The sequence below is a fragment of the Mixophyes fleayi genome, chromosome 3, assembly GCF_038048845.1.
Source record: "Mixophyes fleayi isolate aMixFle1 chromosome 3, aMixFle1.hap1, whole genome shotgun sequence".
In the NCBI taxonomy this organism is placed as follows: Eukaryota; Metazoa; Chordata; class Amphibia; order Anura; family Limnodynastidae; genus Mixophyes; species Mixophyes fleayi.
In genome coordinates this window covers 253,632,352-253,651,318 of record NC_134404.1, presented here as the reverse complement: position 1 = coordinate 253,651,318, position 18,967 = coordinate 253,632,352, and the positions used below count along the sequence as shown (strand labels likewise).

Here is an 18,967-nt window from a genome sequence, read left to right as displayed (position 1 = left end):
TTCTGTTCATATGTACACATTTTATTCATTTAAAGGAACTCTCCTTGGTTTCACTGATTTTTATTAGTGTTTGTTCACTTACTGTAGGCCTACAGATGCATTTTCCTGTAGAAGGCAGAACTCCACAACATCAATAATAACTAATCACTAATAATAGTTTCCAGTGTTATACACATGTAATTAATGCCAGTGGGCGACCAAAAACAGAAAATTATAAAATGACATAGAAAACCCTTGCGCTGAATTCAATGATGTAATAAGTATGGCAGTTACAAATTATTTCCCAACAGGAAGGCATTAACAATTAATCATGTATTTCTTTAAGAGAATCCCACAATCATACATTTTAATAAAACATATGCAAAGTTGTTAAAATTCAATTAAGGATGAATCACGCTACATTTATCTTAATCTTTGTAGAGCGTATACCACTGCTTTGCAATTATATGAAGAAAAAAGAATAACATGAAAAACGGCTGAAAATGAAATCTTATGAAGGAACATTTCAATAAGTGACTAATGTTCCTTACAAAGATAATGTGTAAAGGAAAATTTCACAGAGAAGGACCTAGGTCACAGTCGCCCCCCCCCCCCCCCCCCATCGCTCTCTCCCACCCCCCTCCACTATTCCTATGAATGAGCAATGTGAATACAAATTAATTATGACTTAATTTATTTTCAAATTTTAGATCAATGGATGATTGTATTCACCTTGTGTGCTGTGGGCTTTATGACCTTTTGTGCGGTGTTGTTCTTACCATGCCAGATGTCATGGTATCTGATGTGCTCAGTGAAATTATTCAGCCTGATGTCCTCATAGTATTGGTCAATCATTCATCTTCTCTAATTCAACAAGGAGTTCTGAAAGTAAGATTTAATCATTATACATATAATACTCTTTAACCTTGTACATCTGTTGTTTTCAACATTGTGTTAACCAATTTTAAGCTATTCCAATGAAATCCAAAGTATAAAATAATAAGTAAGAGAGTGGCATTAAAATGCTAAATTTTGACTAGATTGCCACCAAGATCGATGGCCCTTTAAGTCCCTTCAGAGTTGGAAGTTAATGCAGCTGAATTACCTTTAGGGTAGTGGTGTAAAAGCTTTATTTGTTATCAATCTTTGGTGAAGGAGATTCTTGCTACAGTTGTAGGATTTGGTTGTTTTTAAGAAGGACTTTTCTGAAATTCCAAAACCCATGTTGTTATCTCGTCAAAGCAAGTCTAGCTCTTCAAGGAATGAACATAGATCATCTGGTGTTCCTAAAGCAGCAATCCCAGTTATTCAGTCAGTTTTCACTGTCCAAGTGCTTTTTTGGAGCCCCAGGAACTTGATGATTGAAACATGTTTCTTTCTTTTACTATAAATTCATATTTAAAGGAATTTTATTATGGTGTTTCTAGCAAATGATGTCCCTGTGTTTTAAAATCTTTTGTGTTCTGTCAAAGTCCATATCTGTGTAAGGTATCTCCAAATATTTATTTGAATAGGATTGTCACAGAGTAAATTAAGGCATTACTCGCTACATGAAGTCTCTGGTGGGCTTTGGGCACTTAAGACTGGGGGTCCCCTATGATTTATCATTTTAGCCAAATTCACAGGTAATACTGTGTGCATTACTGTTAGGTGTATACAGCTCTGCCTTCACGAACAGTACAGCGTGAAACAGGACATACCTCCCAACTATAGTTGCTGTAGGACCAGATCCTGATTAAGCGAGACAGTCACCCAAACTGCTGCACTATATTCAGGATAGTTGGCAGACTGTCTTGCTCTCTTTTACCTGTTTTTGTCTCTTATCACACATGATGACAAGAAAATAACTATTGAGAGGACACCCCTCTTTCAAACAATGGTGCCACTGAGTTTATAGGTACCAGGATGGGGGAGATATGGCACTTTTAATGCCTTCAGTGCTTGAGGAGGTGGGTATTAATGGCGTTATCGTGTGACAGCATGATGATGTAATTCAGCCCATCCACAACAGACAGGAACATCCACCTTAGGCAGGGTACTTCTAGCTAACTTGTAGCAACTGTGTGCTAAAGATGAGTCTCACTCATCCTTAGCATTTAAGGGGTTAAATTATAGTTTCTCTGACATTAAACTGTACATAAAACGTATAGCTAACCTTTTGAAGCCCATCCTGCCGGGAATAGTCCACTCTGACCAAGTGGGATTCATTCCTGGTCGTGAAGCAAGAGATAACACAACTAAGATTATCGACCTGGTCCATTCGGCAGTGAACTCTAATACACCCTCCATGTTATCCACGGATGCCGCAAAGGCCTTTGACTGGTCATTTCTCGGCTGTATGTTATCCCATATGGGCCTAAGACCAACTGCCCTTCATCGGATTTTAGCTCTCTACCGTAAACTTACGGCTAGTATAAAAATTAACGGGTCTCTCTCGGATCCAGTCTTGATGGGAAATGGTACCAGACAGGGGTGTCCACTCTCCCCATTGATTTTTGTACTTTGTATGGAAGCCCTGGCTAGGGCCATTACAGACAACTCTGACATTTCAGGAGTGGTGGTGGGCAAGGTGGAATATAAATTAGTGCTTTTTGCAGATGATCTCCTAGCCGTGGTTACCAACCCAATCATATCAATTCCCAATCTAGTTAAAGAAATCCAACGATTTGGTTCTCTATCCAATTTCAAAATCAATTATTCAAAATCGGTGACTTTGAACTTATCTTTAGCTCCATGTGTGGTTGAAGGGCTCCAGCAGGCTTTTGCATTCCAATGGCAACCTTCACATATTAAATATCTGGGTGTACTTATTTCTAAAGATCTGACGCAATTGTTCGACCTTAACTTTAATCCTCTCATGGCTAAACTTCGCAAGGATCTGGGAGAGTGGCAGAACAAGGCCTTTTCCTGGATAGGTCGTATCAATATTATTAAAATGAACATTCTCCCACATATCCTTTATCTCCTCCAGACTCTTCCAATTCACATACCCAATAAATGGTTTCATGACCTACAGAAATTGCTGAGAGACATTGTTTGAAGGGGAAAGAGGCCCTGTTTCAAGCATGACATTTTATATCGACGTAGACATATAGGGGGACTCCAACTTGCACACTTCCCCTCATGCCATAGCGCAGTGATGTTGGGAAGGATCCTGGAGTGGTCAAACGCTAATAGTGAGAAACAGTGGATCGTTATTGAAGGATCATACCTTCCTTCCTCACCTCTATTTACTCCATGGTTAAACAAACTACCTATCATCAGACACCCCATAATTGGTCCTATCATTTTAATATGGTCCAGACTTAGGATCCTTCCACATCTCTCCTCTATTATTTCACCACTGAGCCCCTTATTTGATAATCCTCTTTTCCCCCCGGGCGTACAAACTGGCCCCTTTAAGACATGGGTGCATGCTGGGATTACACGTGTTGGCCACCTGATAAATTCCACAGGCGTGTCCTCCTTTCTTGAGATCCAGGCCAAGTGGAGCTTCCGGGATTGGAGATTTCTCCAGATCAAGCACTTCCTGTCCTCGGGAATACCTCGTAATAATATAACTACAGCCCTCACAGCGTTTAAAACGTGGTGTCTAGCAGATGGCTGTCTTCACCATCTGCTCTCCAAAATATACAAACTACTTATAGAAAACCTTTTTAGCTCCTTACCCAAATTCACCACTGCTTGGCAGCAAGATGTGGAGAGCGTATCCGTGAAGCAGACTGGTTAGCCATTTTTGAGACCACAAATGCTTGTTCTGCTAGTGTCTCTATAATAGAAACTCATTACAAGGTTCTAACAAGATGGTATAGGTGCCCAGCAAACTTTTACCAGGGTGTCTCTGACTCCTGTTGGAGATGCCAGAATGCCCGGGGCACTACTATGCATATCTGGTGGGATTGTGAGACACTCAGACCTTTCTAGTCCAAGGTCATTGAGGTCTCAGCTAAAATATTAGGAGATGTGGTTCCTGATAGTCCCGCCTTCTGGCTTCTCAACAAGATCGACGTCCCAATTTCCAGGTTTAAAAAAAAAACATTTAACGTTATCTGATTTCAGCTGCGAAAGCAGTGATTCCAACCCATTGGAGATCTTCTAAACCCCCAACCGTCCGGGAGTGGTTCCAGAGATTGGAGTTTTATAGAGTTATGGATGAGCTCTTACTCTCATCTGCTGATAAATTTACTGAACATTACTCCATTTGGAGCCTGTGGCTCGAATTCCAGGACTCTGATAAATGTAATCATTTAAACAAACCAGTTCTCTCACCTATTCTCCTTGCTAGGACTTGAAATGTTTATTTACACAATCTGTACTAGGAGGCATTGCCCCCCCCCTTCCCTTCCTTTATCCCCGTCTCTGCCTTTTCCTCTTTCTCTTTTCCTTCTTCTTCTTCTATTATAACATTTATTTGAATGTGTTATTATGACATTTTGTATTAATGAGGTGGTTTTGTTACCCACTTATATGTTCTCGTGAATCTCTGTTGAAACTGCCTTAAAAACTTCAATAAAGATAAATTTAAAGAATTTATAGATTCTCTACAAACAATGGAGCGGAGATGTAGATATGAACTCACAAAACATATATTTCTGACAGACAATGCATAGACTTCATGTACACAGTGTTGTCCACCGTACCCAGTTGCCCATTTTCTATCTCCTCCTAGATAACTTACTTTACATGCTTGAATGTAACATAAGCAGCATTTTTATGTTCCTTTGAAAAAATACTGCAATGCAATATTTTTTTTCAACAAAGCATTTCTCCAATAAATCATTGTCTATACCATACATTTTACTTAATGCAATTTAAAATAGTAATAACAATTATACTTGGAGACATCCCATATCTTGATAACTGAAATATTCATTGTCTGTATACTGTACACAGTGTGTATGTGGATATTTGAATATTGATGCTGTATTTAAATTTTAAACTACCTATTTGTTTCTCTAGTTGTTAAATGCATATTTTCACCGGGCATCCAAGGAAAATAAAGAGGCCTTTCTGAAGAAAAGTGGTTTTTCCTTGCTTGCCAACCAGTTGTATCTCCACCAGGGAAGTCAAAAGGTGATAGACTGTTTGTTGGAGATGTTCTTTGGACGGCAGTTTGGAATGGATGAGGAGTAAGTATTGTATACATTTTGTGTAATATTGGTTTATATTTAATTATGTAAAATTGCAGTGGCATAATCAAGATTTTACATTATAAATTGGTTTTAAATTGATTGGTCACTCATACTGAATCTGTAATAGTATATAAAACTTGTAGATGATGTTCAATCCAGATATTTATTGTTTATTTTTTCATTTTACTTAGTACACTCTGTAAATGATTTAAGAGCATATTATCATTTCTGACGCTTTATTACTACTATATTATCTTTTCATTTTAAACAGGTTTGAGATCGAAGACATAAAAGCTGTTGGTGTTTTTCGGAAGTGGTGTATCATCCCCATACTTGGGTTAATTGAGAAATCTTTACATGATGTTACCTTGTCGCACAACTCATTTTGCCTTTTGCTTCAGATCCTTAACTCCTGCTCAAAAGTTGCAGATATGCTGCTTGATAGTGGTTTGCTGTATGCCCTGTGTAATACTTTAGCAACATTATGTGGTATTGAAACAAGGTAAGCTTTAGATTCTATTTGAAGTACCTTGAACTGAGTTGTTTACAGAAAGTATATATTTGAGGGAATTTTAAAATGTAATAATGGTAAAGAGTTTAAGGTGAAAGTAAGGGAAGTGAAAGGGTTGGGAGAGTCACACGGCTAAGGGTTTAGATGGAAAACGGTGAACTACAAAAGAGCAAACAGAGGGGCATATTCAATTAGCTTTTGGATTCGCGGTAACGCGCGTTACCGCGAAAAGTGCGCGTTCTTGCGGGTATTACGGTACCGCATTAACGCGAATTTTCGTTCGCAACCCTGTGGGCTGCGAACGAAAATCCACGTTATTGCGGTACCGTGTATTACGTTTCGCGGCTGTTCCGGCGCGTTACCGCGAATCCAAAAGCTAATTGAATATGCCCCAGAGACTCTGATGGCACAGAGAATGAATTGCAATTTAGAATTAAGAGAATTAAGAAGAGCTTGATTGTGATAGGTTGCCAAAGTTGCCCATACCTTGTGGAAGGATGCAGAGGTGTTTCTTATTATAATTGTTAATTGCTACATTTGATATGTGTGCCACACAAGGTTGCAAACAGAGATGATAGTAGAAAGGAGAGGTTTTTTCCACAATGCTGCGATTTGCAAGTGGCTGCACTCATGATATGCTGGACCAGTTTGTAGACATCCCTGGGAAAGTCATATCATGGGTTAGGAACAGGAAGCAGAATATGCTTGGGGTTAGATGGGATCTGCAAACTGGAGTCAAGGGAAATTACTTCTTTCCGAAATAGTTGAAGTTTAGGGGACCTCCACCAGAGGTTCAGGAAAGACCCTATTTGTCGATAACTTTCCCCAGCAGGTGTCTGAAAGCCCTGGAAAAATGTTAGAAATCTTAGTTGGAATATAATATCACTGGTAAAGTATTAGTACAGATATCCTTTATCATGTGGAACCTTAACGGAGGATTTGCAGCCGCTTTGTATAGGTCTGTCGACTCCTCCAGATCTAGGGATTCACCAATGTTGACCTCCTTGTTTTTTTTTTATAAACAAGTGTTTATTGACGGTCACACAGGAAAAACAATGCAATAAGATTACATGTTGTAACATACAAAAAGAAAACAATCAATCAATACTTAAATTAATAGAACAGAGCTCTCCACGTATCGGAGAGGAAATTGGTCAGATTCTATAAGATAATTTGAAAGAAAGGCCGGTATATATTTATATTTAAAAGAGAAAGTAAGGAAAGATGAGAGAGAAAGAAAGAGAAAAGTGAAAAAGAGAAAGGTAGAGGAGGGGAGGGGGTGGTGTGGTAGAGATCTCCCAAGAATTAAGAGCAATGAGGCGAGGAGTGGGAGGGTTACAGACGGGTATCGAGTATGACTAAGTAGGACTAAGTAAACGGGGAGCGGTATTGAAAGAATGACATTCATAGATCCCAGACCTTGTTAAAAGATTTGGCTGTGTTTCTTATAATGCTAGTCATGTACTCCATCTGGTGAGTTTGCCAAATCCTATTAGTAACAGAGATAAGTGCGGGAGGAGCGAGTTGCTTCCATTCCATGGCAATTTGACATGTGGTTGCTGAGATGATGTGGCGGGCAAGTTTGTTTTGGTGTCTAGTGGCCATGGGAAACCCGAGGGGTAGAAGGAAGAATTTAGGGTCGATGGGCAGGGGAATTTGGATCACTGTTTCTATCAAAGATTTGATTTCGCGCCAGAAGGGGATCAGTTTTGGACAGTCCCACCATATGTGTAAAAATGAACCTGCGCCAGAGCACAAACGCCAACATCTGTCGGAGGAGTCAGGCAGTATCTTTTGTAGATGGGTAGGAACATAATACCACCTGAAGAGGAGTTTATATATATTTTCTTTTATTCTGACACAAATTGAGCTAGAGGCAGCATTTTCCCGAATTTCCAACCATTCCTCAGCATCAAGTGGTGAGCCCAGGTCGTGTTCCCATGCCAACTCATGAGGGTCACGAGGAGGAGCAGAGGGAGCGAGTAATTCAGAATAAATATTAGATATAAGACCTGTCGTTGATGCCTGGCGCAGGCACAATGCTTCAATTGTTGTAAGAGGACGAGAGGTAAGGCGCAATGGAAAGTAGATTACGAATTTGTAAGTATTGATAGAAATTCCGTGTGGGCAGGCCAAATGTTGCTTGAATGTCTGTGAATTAGGGAAATGATACACTGTGAGTTATGTTGTTTATGAAACGTATCCCTCAGGAATGCCATGGAAGGAACGAGGGATGGTGTAAGCCCGGAGGAAAATCTGGGTTATTAAAAAGGGGGATTATTGGCGATGGATGTGGGGAGAGACTGTAGATCTTGATGGATGAGTCCCATATAGCTAGAGAATGGGAAAATATGGGATGAGACAGAGCTTTTTTAGGACGACGTGCCCTTGAAATCCACAGAAGGGAGGCAGGAGTAAGCATCGCCAGACTTTCAGCCTCCAGAGTCACCCAGACCCTAGTAGACCCAGAACCGTTCCATAAGACACATTGAGCAAGTTGGGCTGATAGGTAATATTTTTTGAAATTGGCTATACCTAGACCACCGCCCCGTGAGGACCTCTGCAAAATCCCGAGCCGAACGCGTGGGAATCTACCTGCCCAAATAAATTTAGATAACTCAAATTGGAGAAACTTAAATACGTAGGGGGGAATTCGAATAGGGAAGGTTTGAAAAAGGTATAATAGTCTAGGAAGGATATTCATTTTTGACAGAGTTTATGCGGCCTATCCAGGAGATAAATTGGTGAGACCAGGTGCTAAAATCCTTCTTAATTTGGGATAGGGTGTGGGAAAAGTTGGCTTGAAACAGATGGTAGAGATTTTTGGTCAGAAAAACACCAAAGTACTTTATTTTATGGCGATGCCAAGTGAAGGGGAATGTTTGATCTAATATTATCTTATCTTTTTTAGAGATATAAAAATCTAATGTTTCAGTTTTAGCGGGATTAATTTTGTAGCCCGAGAAGTGCCCATAAGTTTCTAGTTCAGAAAGAAAGGGGTGAAAGGGAGGTAATGGGGTTAGACATGCTAATGAGGACATCGTCCGCATATAATGCAATTTTACTTTCCGTAGACCCAACCTTTATACCAGAGATAAATTGATTGCAATGAATTCTAGCTGCTAGCTGTTCAATTATGAGGGCGAAGATCAGTGGGGAGAGGGGACATCCCTGACGAGTGCCGTGGGAGATTGTAAATGGTTTTAAGGTTAGGCCATTAACCGATACAGTGGAAGAAGGGTTTCTGTAAAGGGCCGACACGCCAGACAGAAATCTACCAGAGAAGCACATCGATTCAAGTATCCCCCGCATAAATGTCCAAGATATGCGGTCAAACGCCTTTTCCGCATCCAAGGTCATCATGAGAGAGGATCATTTTCAGAATAAGCCATTCTTACCATTCAAATAGTGCTAAGTTTTTTTTTTTGTTTGTTTTTATGATATGTACTTATTTTTAAACCCTGTTGCAATTTGTTGGGGAGTTTGCTCTCTCATTTTCTTATACCGATCTCTTAAAAAAATAAATAAACCCAACTGAGATTGGCTTTCGGTCTCTTCACTGTGATAAGGGTAATGTCGAAGTCAGCAAATTGGATAAAGTCATCTCAATTATTATCGAGCAAACTTGATTGTCTTTGTCTGAAATTATGCGTAGAGCACGCTACGGCGAGGAAGGGCGCGTCCAGCCGCAACACGTGGCAGTAACAGTTTTTACACTTTTGTATACATTCGCACCAACACACACATTTGTAAATAGTACACATTAATCGTAGTTGCAACACATAGTTATTTATGTCAAAATATAGTAGTGTTTATGTGTAATATTATAAGCTATATGCATATTAGTGATACATATGGTTCAGGTTAAAGGTGTCATGTCTGATATCATATTAATCCTCTTTACATCAGCAGCTGCCCGGTGCATTCGGCGAAGAGATTGCACATTGCATACTCTAGTTATTGATGTTAGGGTATAAACCTTTAATATGATGCTGACTGTAAAATAATAATGGACTGGTTGTAATTGGAGTTTTAGTGGGAAGAACAGAGTTCATCCCCTGGAGAGATGACCCCCCACCTTTGGATTCCTTAGATCGAACCAGCCTATGATCTGCAACCCCCTGGACCTTCCTGAAGCCTGGACCAATAGAAGCAAGCAATACCATCTGCATTGTTTCACTGTATTTCTGTTTGCATATAAGCAGGAGCTTTTCATTTAGTGTTCAGACATCTTGTCCACAGACTTCAGGACTGAATGACTGTTCACTGGATCCAGAGCGCCTGCGATAAGTAACGGCTGTACTTACTATTATTTCACTTGAATTATTCTGCTACTTTTTGAGAATAAATATTTGTGCGTTAGAAACACAAATCGAGATTCGACAATTGTTATTGGATAGCGACAAAACGTGCATAACAATTTGTGGGCTCGCAGCGGAGGTTTCGTTGCCGAAGATACCCAAAACCAACGGATTTCGGTTCCGCAACAAAGGGTGGAGACGCGTCATAAACGGGTAAGAACGCAATGTGTTCAAAACCTGAATATTACTTTGTGTTGTGAAACCGAATGTCCGTTTTGCATTATCTAAGGTGCACTAACTTGAATCTAGGGACAAAAGAGAAAACTGTTTCTTTTTATTGTCATATTGCGTTTTAACTGTATTGCATAGCTTAGCGTATGTGTACTTCCTGCTTTGCATATGTGAACTTCCGGTAGATTTTCCACGTGGTTAAACAATCGTTTTGATAGTTGTTATACATGCATAGTATAATCACTTGTGGAAGCCTCTGAAACGTTATTACTATTGTTGGGAATTTTGTTGATTTTCTGCGCAGAAAAGGTGTATATTGTGTGATTTTGAGATTTCAATACACTATGTGATCTATTGTTGAATAGAGTGTCAGTTGCTGTCTGACGAGGCAGGTGCCCAACTGGTGAACGGTATATTAGGCAGATATACCGAAGGCGAAAACAAAATAGGTTTTCGCCAAGCGTGCCCAATAGCTCACATGGTTTACTGATAATTAGTATTAGTAGGCGGTGCGATCCGATCGCACGGTAAGGACAACTGTGAGTGTGAATTGGGAGAGCAGCTTGGAGGAATTATACTGGAAAGGCAGGTTGATTGTATCGACTTTGCGCAACCAGCGATAATAAACTCAACAGATTTTGTAGTAGAGCCGTGGGTATAGAGGAGCTGATACCCTTGGGGGCCTACAGTGATATTTCTGTTTTAGGGGTCCTCGCCTAGTGCTAGAAAAAGCGAGTGGACGCGGCTAGTGGAAATACGTCCACCGGGCATTAGAGATCTCTAGCGGTGTTTGTAGCAACATGGTTGAAATTGTTTGCTGGAAGGAACAGAGTATTGCGGTATATCTGTGTTCCGCATAAAAGGGTATTGTTTGCTGGAAGGAACAGAGCACTGCGGTGTATCTGTGTTCCTCATAGAAGGTACTGTTCAACATGGTTGTTAAGCATACGCTAGAGATGGCCAGTGTACTGCCTAAGGAAGGGCCTATTGGTTCAGCGAGGTTTTTTATGTGTAAGAAATATGGTGAATACGCAACAGTTTATTGCGACGCGTGGGTCAAGATGACCAAAGATTGTGTTAGGCCTTTCGCAACAATAGGAAGTTTTAATTCAGAGGTACTAAATAATGTAAAAGATAAAGTGTGGTTGATTAAGTCAACCAAAGTGAGAAATAAACATAATGATTGTTTAAAATTGTCGCAAATGGAAGGCAACACGTGGCAGAGCAGCGAATGCACAGCGGAAGTAGGCGTCGCGAAAAGCGCGCGCACAACGGAAGTAGCCGTTGAGAAGCGTGGCGAACTCAGCGCAGGCGCGCCCCCGCCACCCTATGTGGCGGGAGGTGTAAGTACAGCCGTTATTAAAAATGAAAAAAAAGAATTTGCAAAGTTATATCCTGTTTTAAGTCAGTTTAAAATAAGTGTTTCTGATGAAGAAGATGAACCCACTGTAATTTCAGCCATTGCCCATGCTGTTTATATGCTAGAGGTTCAGCGTAAGTATGGAAAGGGGACAATGGCTGAGATAGGTGAGAGTAGTGTGACCACTAGGAGGGATAACATTCAAAATACTGAAACAGCAAATCCTGTAGTTACTTCTGAAGACAGTGAACCAGTGGGTACGTATCCAGTCAGCACAATATCAGTTCCCAATGGGACGGTGGATAAGGATGGTGTAGTTCCTTTAAGAAATGTTACAATTCTGACTAGATCAGAATTACGTTCCATTATGACGGAATTCCCAGACCCTAGAAAAGAGTTGGCTAAGTGTCAGAAATTTGTTAAAGACTTAGAAAATGCACATGGACCAACCAATAAGGACTGGCGTGTAGTGTTGAGGGCGTGTCTTCCTCCCAATACTAACATACAAAAATGTATTAAAGATTGTTCGTTGGAGGAAGATGACACCTTGACAGATGAGATTAATCAAGAGAATATAGAATAAATTGTCACACATTTAGCCATCTTTTTTCCAGTAGTAGTGAATTGGAGTAAAATTTTCACCATCAAACAGAAAGATAGTGAAACAGCATCAGATTACTTCGCTAGAGCTCTAACAGCGATAGCACGGTTCACTGGGATATCAAACATAGGTGAGGACCCACATCACAGAGAGGTAGCTGTATTAATGGATGGCCTTAGAGAAAATTTAAAGACGAGGGTACAAACCACATTACCTAATTGGAGAGGTATCACAGTAGATTCTCTTAGGGAGTCTGCTGTGGAGCATGACAAAAACCTTTTTAGAAAAAAGGAAGAGAAAAGTGATAGGTTAATGACTGTAAGTATACAGGCTCTAGAGGGAATGCATACACGACCACCAGCATACAACCCACATAACAAGAAACATAAAATAGTCAGGTGTTTCAACTGTAACGAAGAAGGACATTTCATGAGAGATTGTAAAAAGGAGAGACGCAATACACATAAGGGTGGGTCACATAAGTATCCTCCAAAGAGAAATTCACGTAGACAAGAGGACTCATACCTGCCCGCACACGTTATAGCAGCAAATGCCGTGCGGGAAAGCGATAGTCAGCGCTAGGGGTCAGGTCATACCTGTAGTCTACAGCCAGTGAGGTTAACTGAGAGTCAGAGAGAAGAACCAACAATGATAGTTGACATAGCTGGTAGGAAACAAACTTTTCTTGTAGATACAGGGGCGGCCAGATCTGTGATAACCTCTCCTTTCAATTTACAGGTGACCAGTAAAACTATTCCAGCTATGGGGGTAACGGGAAGAGTGTTACATTATCCTTTAACTAAACCCACAGAAGTTACTATCGGGCCCCTACATACTAAGCATTCGTTTCTCTTAGCTGCAACGGCTCCTACTAACTTGCTAGGGAGAGACTTGTTATGTAAAATGGGATGTGTCATATACTGTACCCCAGATGGTGTGTTCTTAGATATACCAAAGAAGGTCGCGCATAAGGTACAGGATATATTGGAAACCCCACAAAGGTTAATGTTACACTCTATCATTATATAGAACAAAGTCCATCTCAAGTAAAGGGGATGTTGCTGGAAATACCAGGTTCCCTATGGACCAGAGATGGACAGGACACTGGATAAATGGCAAACGTAGCCCCTGTCATGGTCAATCTAAAAAGTGGTAGGATAGCTCCAAAAATCCCACAGTATCCATAAAAACCGGAGGTGGAACAAGGGGTATATCCTGTTATTGAGAGGCTGTTGCAACAAGGGATTTTAATTCGTACATCCAGCATAGCAAATAGTCCAATTTTCCCTGTGAAGAAGAGTGGGGGGAGGGGCTATAGATTAGTCCAGGACTTAAGGGGAATTAATAAAGTTGTTGAGAGTCAATTCCCCGCAGTGCCCAATCCAGCTGTCCTCCTCATGCAGATTCCACCGTCTGGTAGTCATTTCACTGTCATTGATTTATGTTCTGCTTTCTTCTCAGTCCCTCTTCACCCTGACTGCCAATACCTTTTTGCATTCTCCTACCGGGGGGTGCAATATGGATGGACCAGACTGCCCCAGGGGTTCATTGACAGCCCCAGTATTTTCTCTCAAGCCTTACATGACTGTTTACAAACTTTCCAGCCTAGCAATGGGTCTGTTCTTAATCAATATGTGGACGATTTGTTGCTGTGCTCTGATTATTTTATGTCATGTTTACATGATACTAAATTGTTGTTGCTCCATCTCTCACAAACAGGGCACAAAGTGGCAAAGGACAAGTTACAGCCATGTCAGACTAAGGTCAAATACTTAAAACATTGTCTTACCCAGGGGCTAAGACATTTGACGACCGACATAATTGAGGCCATAGAACACATGGCTCTGCCGCAGAGCCAGAAGCAAATTCCCACCTTCCTGGGGATGTGTGGATACTGTAGATCCTGGATCCCAGCTTTTTCTATTCTGGCATTACCATTGCAGGATATAGTCTCTTCCTCGAAACCAGAACGTGTCGTACACACAGAAGAGTCAGAGCAAGCGTTCTTTAATCTTAAAAATAGTCTGACTAGAGCACCTGCATTGGGAATACCTGATTATGAAAAGCCTTTTGAGCTATACTGTACGGAAGCTGATGGTTGCGCAGCAGGTGTCCTCACACAGAAACATGGTGACGCTAGCAGACCGGTAGCATACTACAGTGCACAATTGGACACTGTGGCAAGATCACTCCCAACATGTCTCAGAAGTGTAGCAGCAACAGCTCTTCTGGTAAGTAAGAGCGAGGACGTAGTATTAGGACATAATTCAACTGTCTATACACCCCATGCTGTATCAGCTCTGTTAAATTCAGCTCAAACCAGACATGTTTCTTCAGCTAGATTCACAAAGTGGGAACTAGCTCTGATGGCACCCTCAAACATCACCATCAAACGATGTAGCACCTTAAATCCAGCTACATACCTTCCATATGTGTCTCTAGAGACACAAAGGGTGGGAGGTGAGGAGACACTGGGTGATGATGAGTTCGGCAAGAGTACTGATACGCATGACTGTATGGAATACCTGAATCAGACCTTTACTGCGAGGCCCGACATACGTGACACCCCCTTAGAAAATGTAGATCTTACGTTTTATACAGACGGGAGTTGTCATAGACAGACAGAGACGGGAGAGCTATGTACTGGTTATGCTGTTGTAGATGATCAGAATGTTGTAGAAGCTGAACCCCTTGACCGACCTCACTCAGCCCAGGTGGCGGAACTAGTAGCATTAAAGAGAGCTTGTGAGTTGGCAAAAGGTAAATCAGCTAATATATATACTGACTCTAGGTACGCCTTCGGGGTAGTGCACGATTTTGGGGCCCTTTGGCGTCCTAGAAACTTTACGACAGCAGCAGGCACGCCAGTGGCACACTCACAACACATAAAAGGACTTTTGACAGCGATACAGTTACCCAGGATGGTAGCCGTCATAAAGTGTAAAGCCCATACCTCTGAAGAAGACCCGGTGTCATTGGGCAATAACAGGGCGGAAGAAGCTGCTAAATGTGCAGGAGGGCAATCTATGACTGTATCGACCAAGACTATGATGGTATTTTCAGACATTAGACATGCAGAAATTAATTGAAATGCAAAATTTGTGTTCCCTGCAGGAAAAGGCGGTCTGGAAGGCGAAAGGATGTGGTCAAGAGTCCTCAGGATTCTGGAGGGGTGGACAAGGTAAGCCTGTAGCTCCCAGAATATACTATCCAAGCCTGGCTGAAGCAGTACACGGTCTGACTCACCTGGGTAAAGAAGGTATGTGCAAACTGGTGAGAGCATACTGGTGTGCTCCTGGATTTTCCTCTCAGGCTGGTAAGAAAGCAATGTCATGTCTTACTTGTTTGAGGAAAAATGTCGGGAAAACTATTCCAACTGAGCCATCCCACATCCCTCCTACAGACGGACCTTTTCAGGTAATACAAATTGACTATATCCAATTACCACCTTGCAGGTATCTAAAGTATGTGTTAGTATGTATTGATGTGTTTTCCGGTTGGGTAGAAGCATAGCCGGCAGCCACTAATACTGCTGTGTTCACTGCAAAGAAAATTGTACAAGAGTTTGTGTGTAGGTTCGGTATCCCTAGAATCATTGAAAGTGATAGGGGTACCCACTTTACTGGTGATATCTTCCAAAATATGTGTAAGCTCATGGGAATCAGTAGCAGACTTCACACCCCTTACCGACCACAAGCAAGTGGTAAGGTGGAAAGAGTAAATGGTACTATTAAGAACAAGCTTGGTAAGGTAATGGCTGAAACTGGGCTAGCGTGGCTTGAACCTTTGCCACTAGTCCTCCATAGCATCCGAACCACTCCTAGACCTCCTCTTAATCTATCCCCCTTTGAGATACTGTTCGGCCGACAACCTCATTTGATCGTGAGTCCGCAAGACGACTTAAAGTGTAATAATGAAGTGACTGTACAATATCTTATCAAAATGAGCAGACAGCTAAAACAACAACAACAAAAACTCAAAATGCTGTCACCTGGTATGCCAGAAACGAACTGTCATGATGTTGAACCTGGGGACTATGTTATGATCCGCAATTTCTTACGCTCAGGTTGTTTAACAGACCGTTGGGAAGGCCCATACCAAGTGCTGCTGACCATTACAACATCACTGAAGGTTGCAGAGAGAGACACTTGGGTCCATTCCACCCAGTGCAGGAGAGTCAGTAACCCGGAGAAAGTGCAATATAAAGCTGAGACCGACGACACTGATCTATCACTCGTAAACCGGTTCCGGGAGACCTAAAGCCTGCAGTCAAGACACCTGAACCAGAGATGTTGCCTCAGAACTATCTTTCCAGCGATGGAGTGGCGGTTTTTGTTTTTCTTTTGTTCCAGGATTTTCCTTGTTTTTACTTTTTCTAGGACACTCGATTTTTGTGATGGAGGACAGAGGCAGGTTCTGGTAGTTATACAGATGAGATGGAGTTATTAGAATACCCAGAGCAGCCCATTATCAAGCTTGGTCCACGGATTATGAAAATGTCTGCTAGCTCGGGAACTCGGAGACAGTGTGAAGGGCTATTGTCTGATGAGTATTGTATCTGTAAGTTCTGTGACTACCTAGTTGAAGAAAAGTGCATCCAGCGATGCCAGTCCACCAGTACCCTGGACATGGGCAGGTATCCTCTGTAGAATTATCACTCCTTAGTGGGTAAGGTTATAAATCAAACTGAGTGCTGGGTGTGCTCACGTGTGCCTCAGGCACAGCATAACATAGGACTAGTACCATTCCCACTAAACATCTCTGAGGTACTAGAATTGAAGAGAGGGAGGCCCATAGAAGGGAGGTACAATAACACTAGGTCCCCTAGTCTGACGCTTCGACAATACTCCTTAGACAGATCCTTACTGTGCCTAAACATCTCTCATGCAAAGCGTCTGGAGAATTGGGAAGCTGACCTATCAGATCAGACAATGGCTCGCCACACTCATTTTGGAGGGAGACTTGTAAGGTCACCAATAGGCAGGACTGTTGATGGACACTACAAATTAGGGCGTGTAACTAAACATAAGAAAGTATCCATTGGAAAGGTCTCTATAGGTAATTGTAAGAATGTCATCCATGCTGACACGTGTCTCTAACAAATGGAGGCACTAGGCATTGGTAGTTTTGTCAAAACCTTATGTGATATAATTAATGGGCATACTGTTCTTTATGTTCTCCCTGATGATGTGTACTTTGTGGGAGAAAAGCTTATTCCTGGGTGACTCCGAGTTCCAAGGGTTTGTGTTTCTTAGCTAAACTGGTTCCTGAAATCATGACTATTACTCATGAAGAAATGGTTGGTATTCACAAGACTACATCACCACCATACATACACACACAGTATGAACACCGTGGCAAGAGAAATATGATTCCTGGTGAGGAGCCCATAGCTACAAAATTGATTAGTGAAACTGCTGGTTTTCAAGTTATGGTTGCTCTAGACCTCACCAGGACTGCTTGGGGAACTTTAAATTTTAAATATATTTAAGACCTAGCTAAATTAATAGACAATATCACCGAGATGTATGATGACACTTTCAGGTATACTGGAAGGGAGCTACAAGCGTACAAGAAGGAGTTGGTGCAACATAGGTTGGTACTGAATTATCTCACCTCTATTACTGGTGGATACTGTGTGACTTTGGCCACCCAGTTTGGTGTCAAGTGTTGCACGTACATCACCAATAATACAGACGACCCCAAAGAGGTTATAGATCGGAAGATGGACGAAATTCTGTAACTGAAATGGGAATTTCGAAGGAACCATAATTCTTCATTATATGAGGTCGGGGAAAAGGTGGCAGGTTGGTTCTCGTGGTTGAACCCTGTGAAATAGTTCTCTGGTCTGGGGGAGTGGGTACAAGAAATGGTTGCTAGTGTAGGTAAGCTCCTTGTCCTTATTCTGGGTGTCATCTTAGCAATTGGTTTAGGTGTCAAATGTGTTCCTACTGTGTTGAAGTGTGGACAACAGTCTTCTGAGAGAATCACTGAGAACGAGACTGAAAGGGTGGTGAGAGATACCGAGATCATGGTCTGTGAAGAAGTGTTGTATAATCCTGAACTTGAGACGGTGATTAGGTGATAGTTTATAACACTATCAAAGGGTGGAGCTGTCGAAGTCAGCAAATTGGATAAAGTCATCTCAATTAATATCGAGCAAACTTGATTGTCTTTGTCTGAAATTATGCGTAGAGCACGCTACGGCGTGAAAGGGCGCGTCCAGCCGCAACACGTGGCAGTAACAGTTTTTACACTTTTGTATACATTCGCACCAACACACACATTTGTAAATAGTACACATTAATCGTAGTTGCAACACATAGTTATTTATGTCGAAATATAGTAGTGTTTATGTGTAATATTATAAGCTATATGCATATTAGTGATACATATGATTCAGGTTAAAGGAAAGGTGTCATGTCTGATATCATATTAATCCCCTTTACATCAGCAGCTGTCCGGTGCATTCGGCGAAGAGATTACACATTGCATGCTATAGTTATTGATGTTATGGAATAAACCTTTAATATGATGCTGACTGTAAAATGCTAATGGACTGGTTGTAATTGGAGTTTTGGCGGGAAGAACAGAGCTCATCTCCTGGAGAGATAACCCTCACCTTTGGATTCCTTAGATCGAACCAGCCTATGATCTGCAACCCCCTGGACCTTCCTGAAGCCTGGACCAATAGAAGCAAGCCATACCATCTGCATTGTTTCACTGTATTTCTGTTTGCATATAAGCAGGAGCTTTTCATTTAGTGTTCAGACATCTTGTCCACAGACTTCAGGACTGAATGACTGTTCACTGGATCCAGAGCGCCTGCGATAAGTAACGGCTGTACTTACT

At 41.5% G+C, this 18,967-nt stretch overlaps 1 protein-coding gene across 1 annotated transcript in view; it reads left to right on the top strand.

The window, feature by feature from the left end:
* LYST (lysosomal trafficking regulator) overlaps nt 1-18,967 on the top strand; it is a 461,445-nt gene that overhangs the window by 179,619 nt on the left and 262,859 nt on the right. The window contains exons 24-26 of the mRNA XM_075200948.1: nt 690-867; nt 4,939-5,108; nt 5,383-5,613. Of these exons, the coding sequence (XP_075057049.1) occupies nt 690-867; nt 4,939-5,108; nt 5,383-5,613 (579 nt within the window). The remainder of the gene's footprint in view (nt 1-689; nt 868-4,938; nt 5,109-5,382; nt 5,614-18,967) is intronic.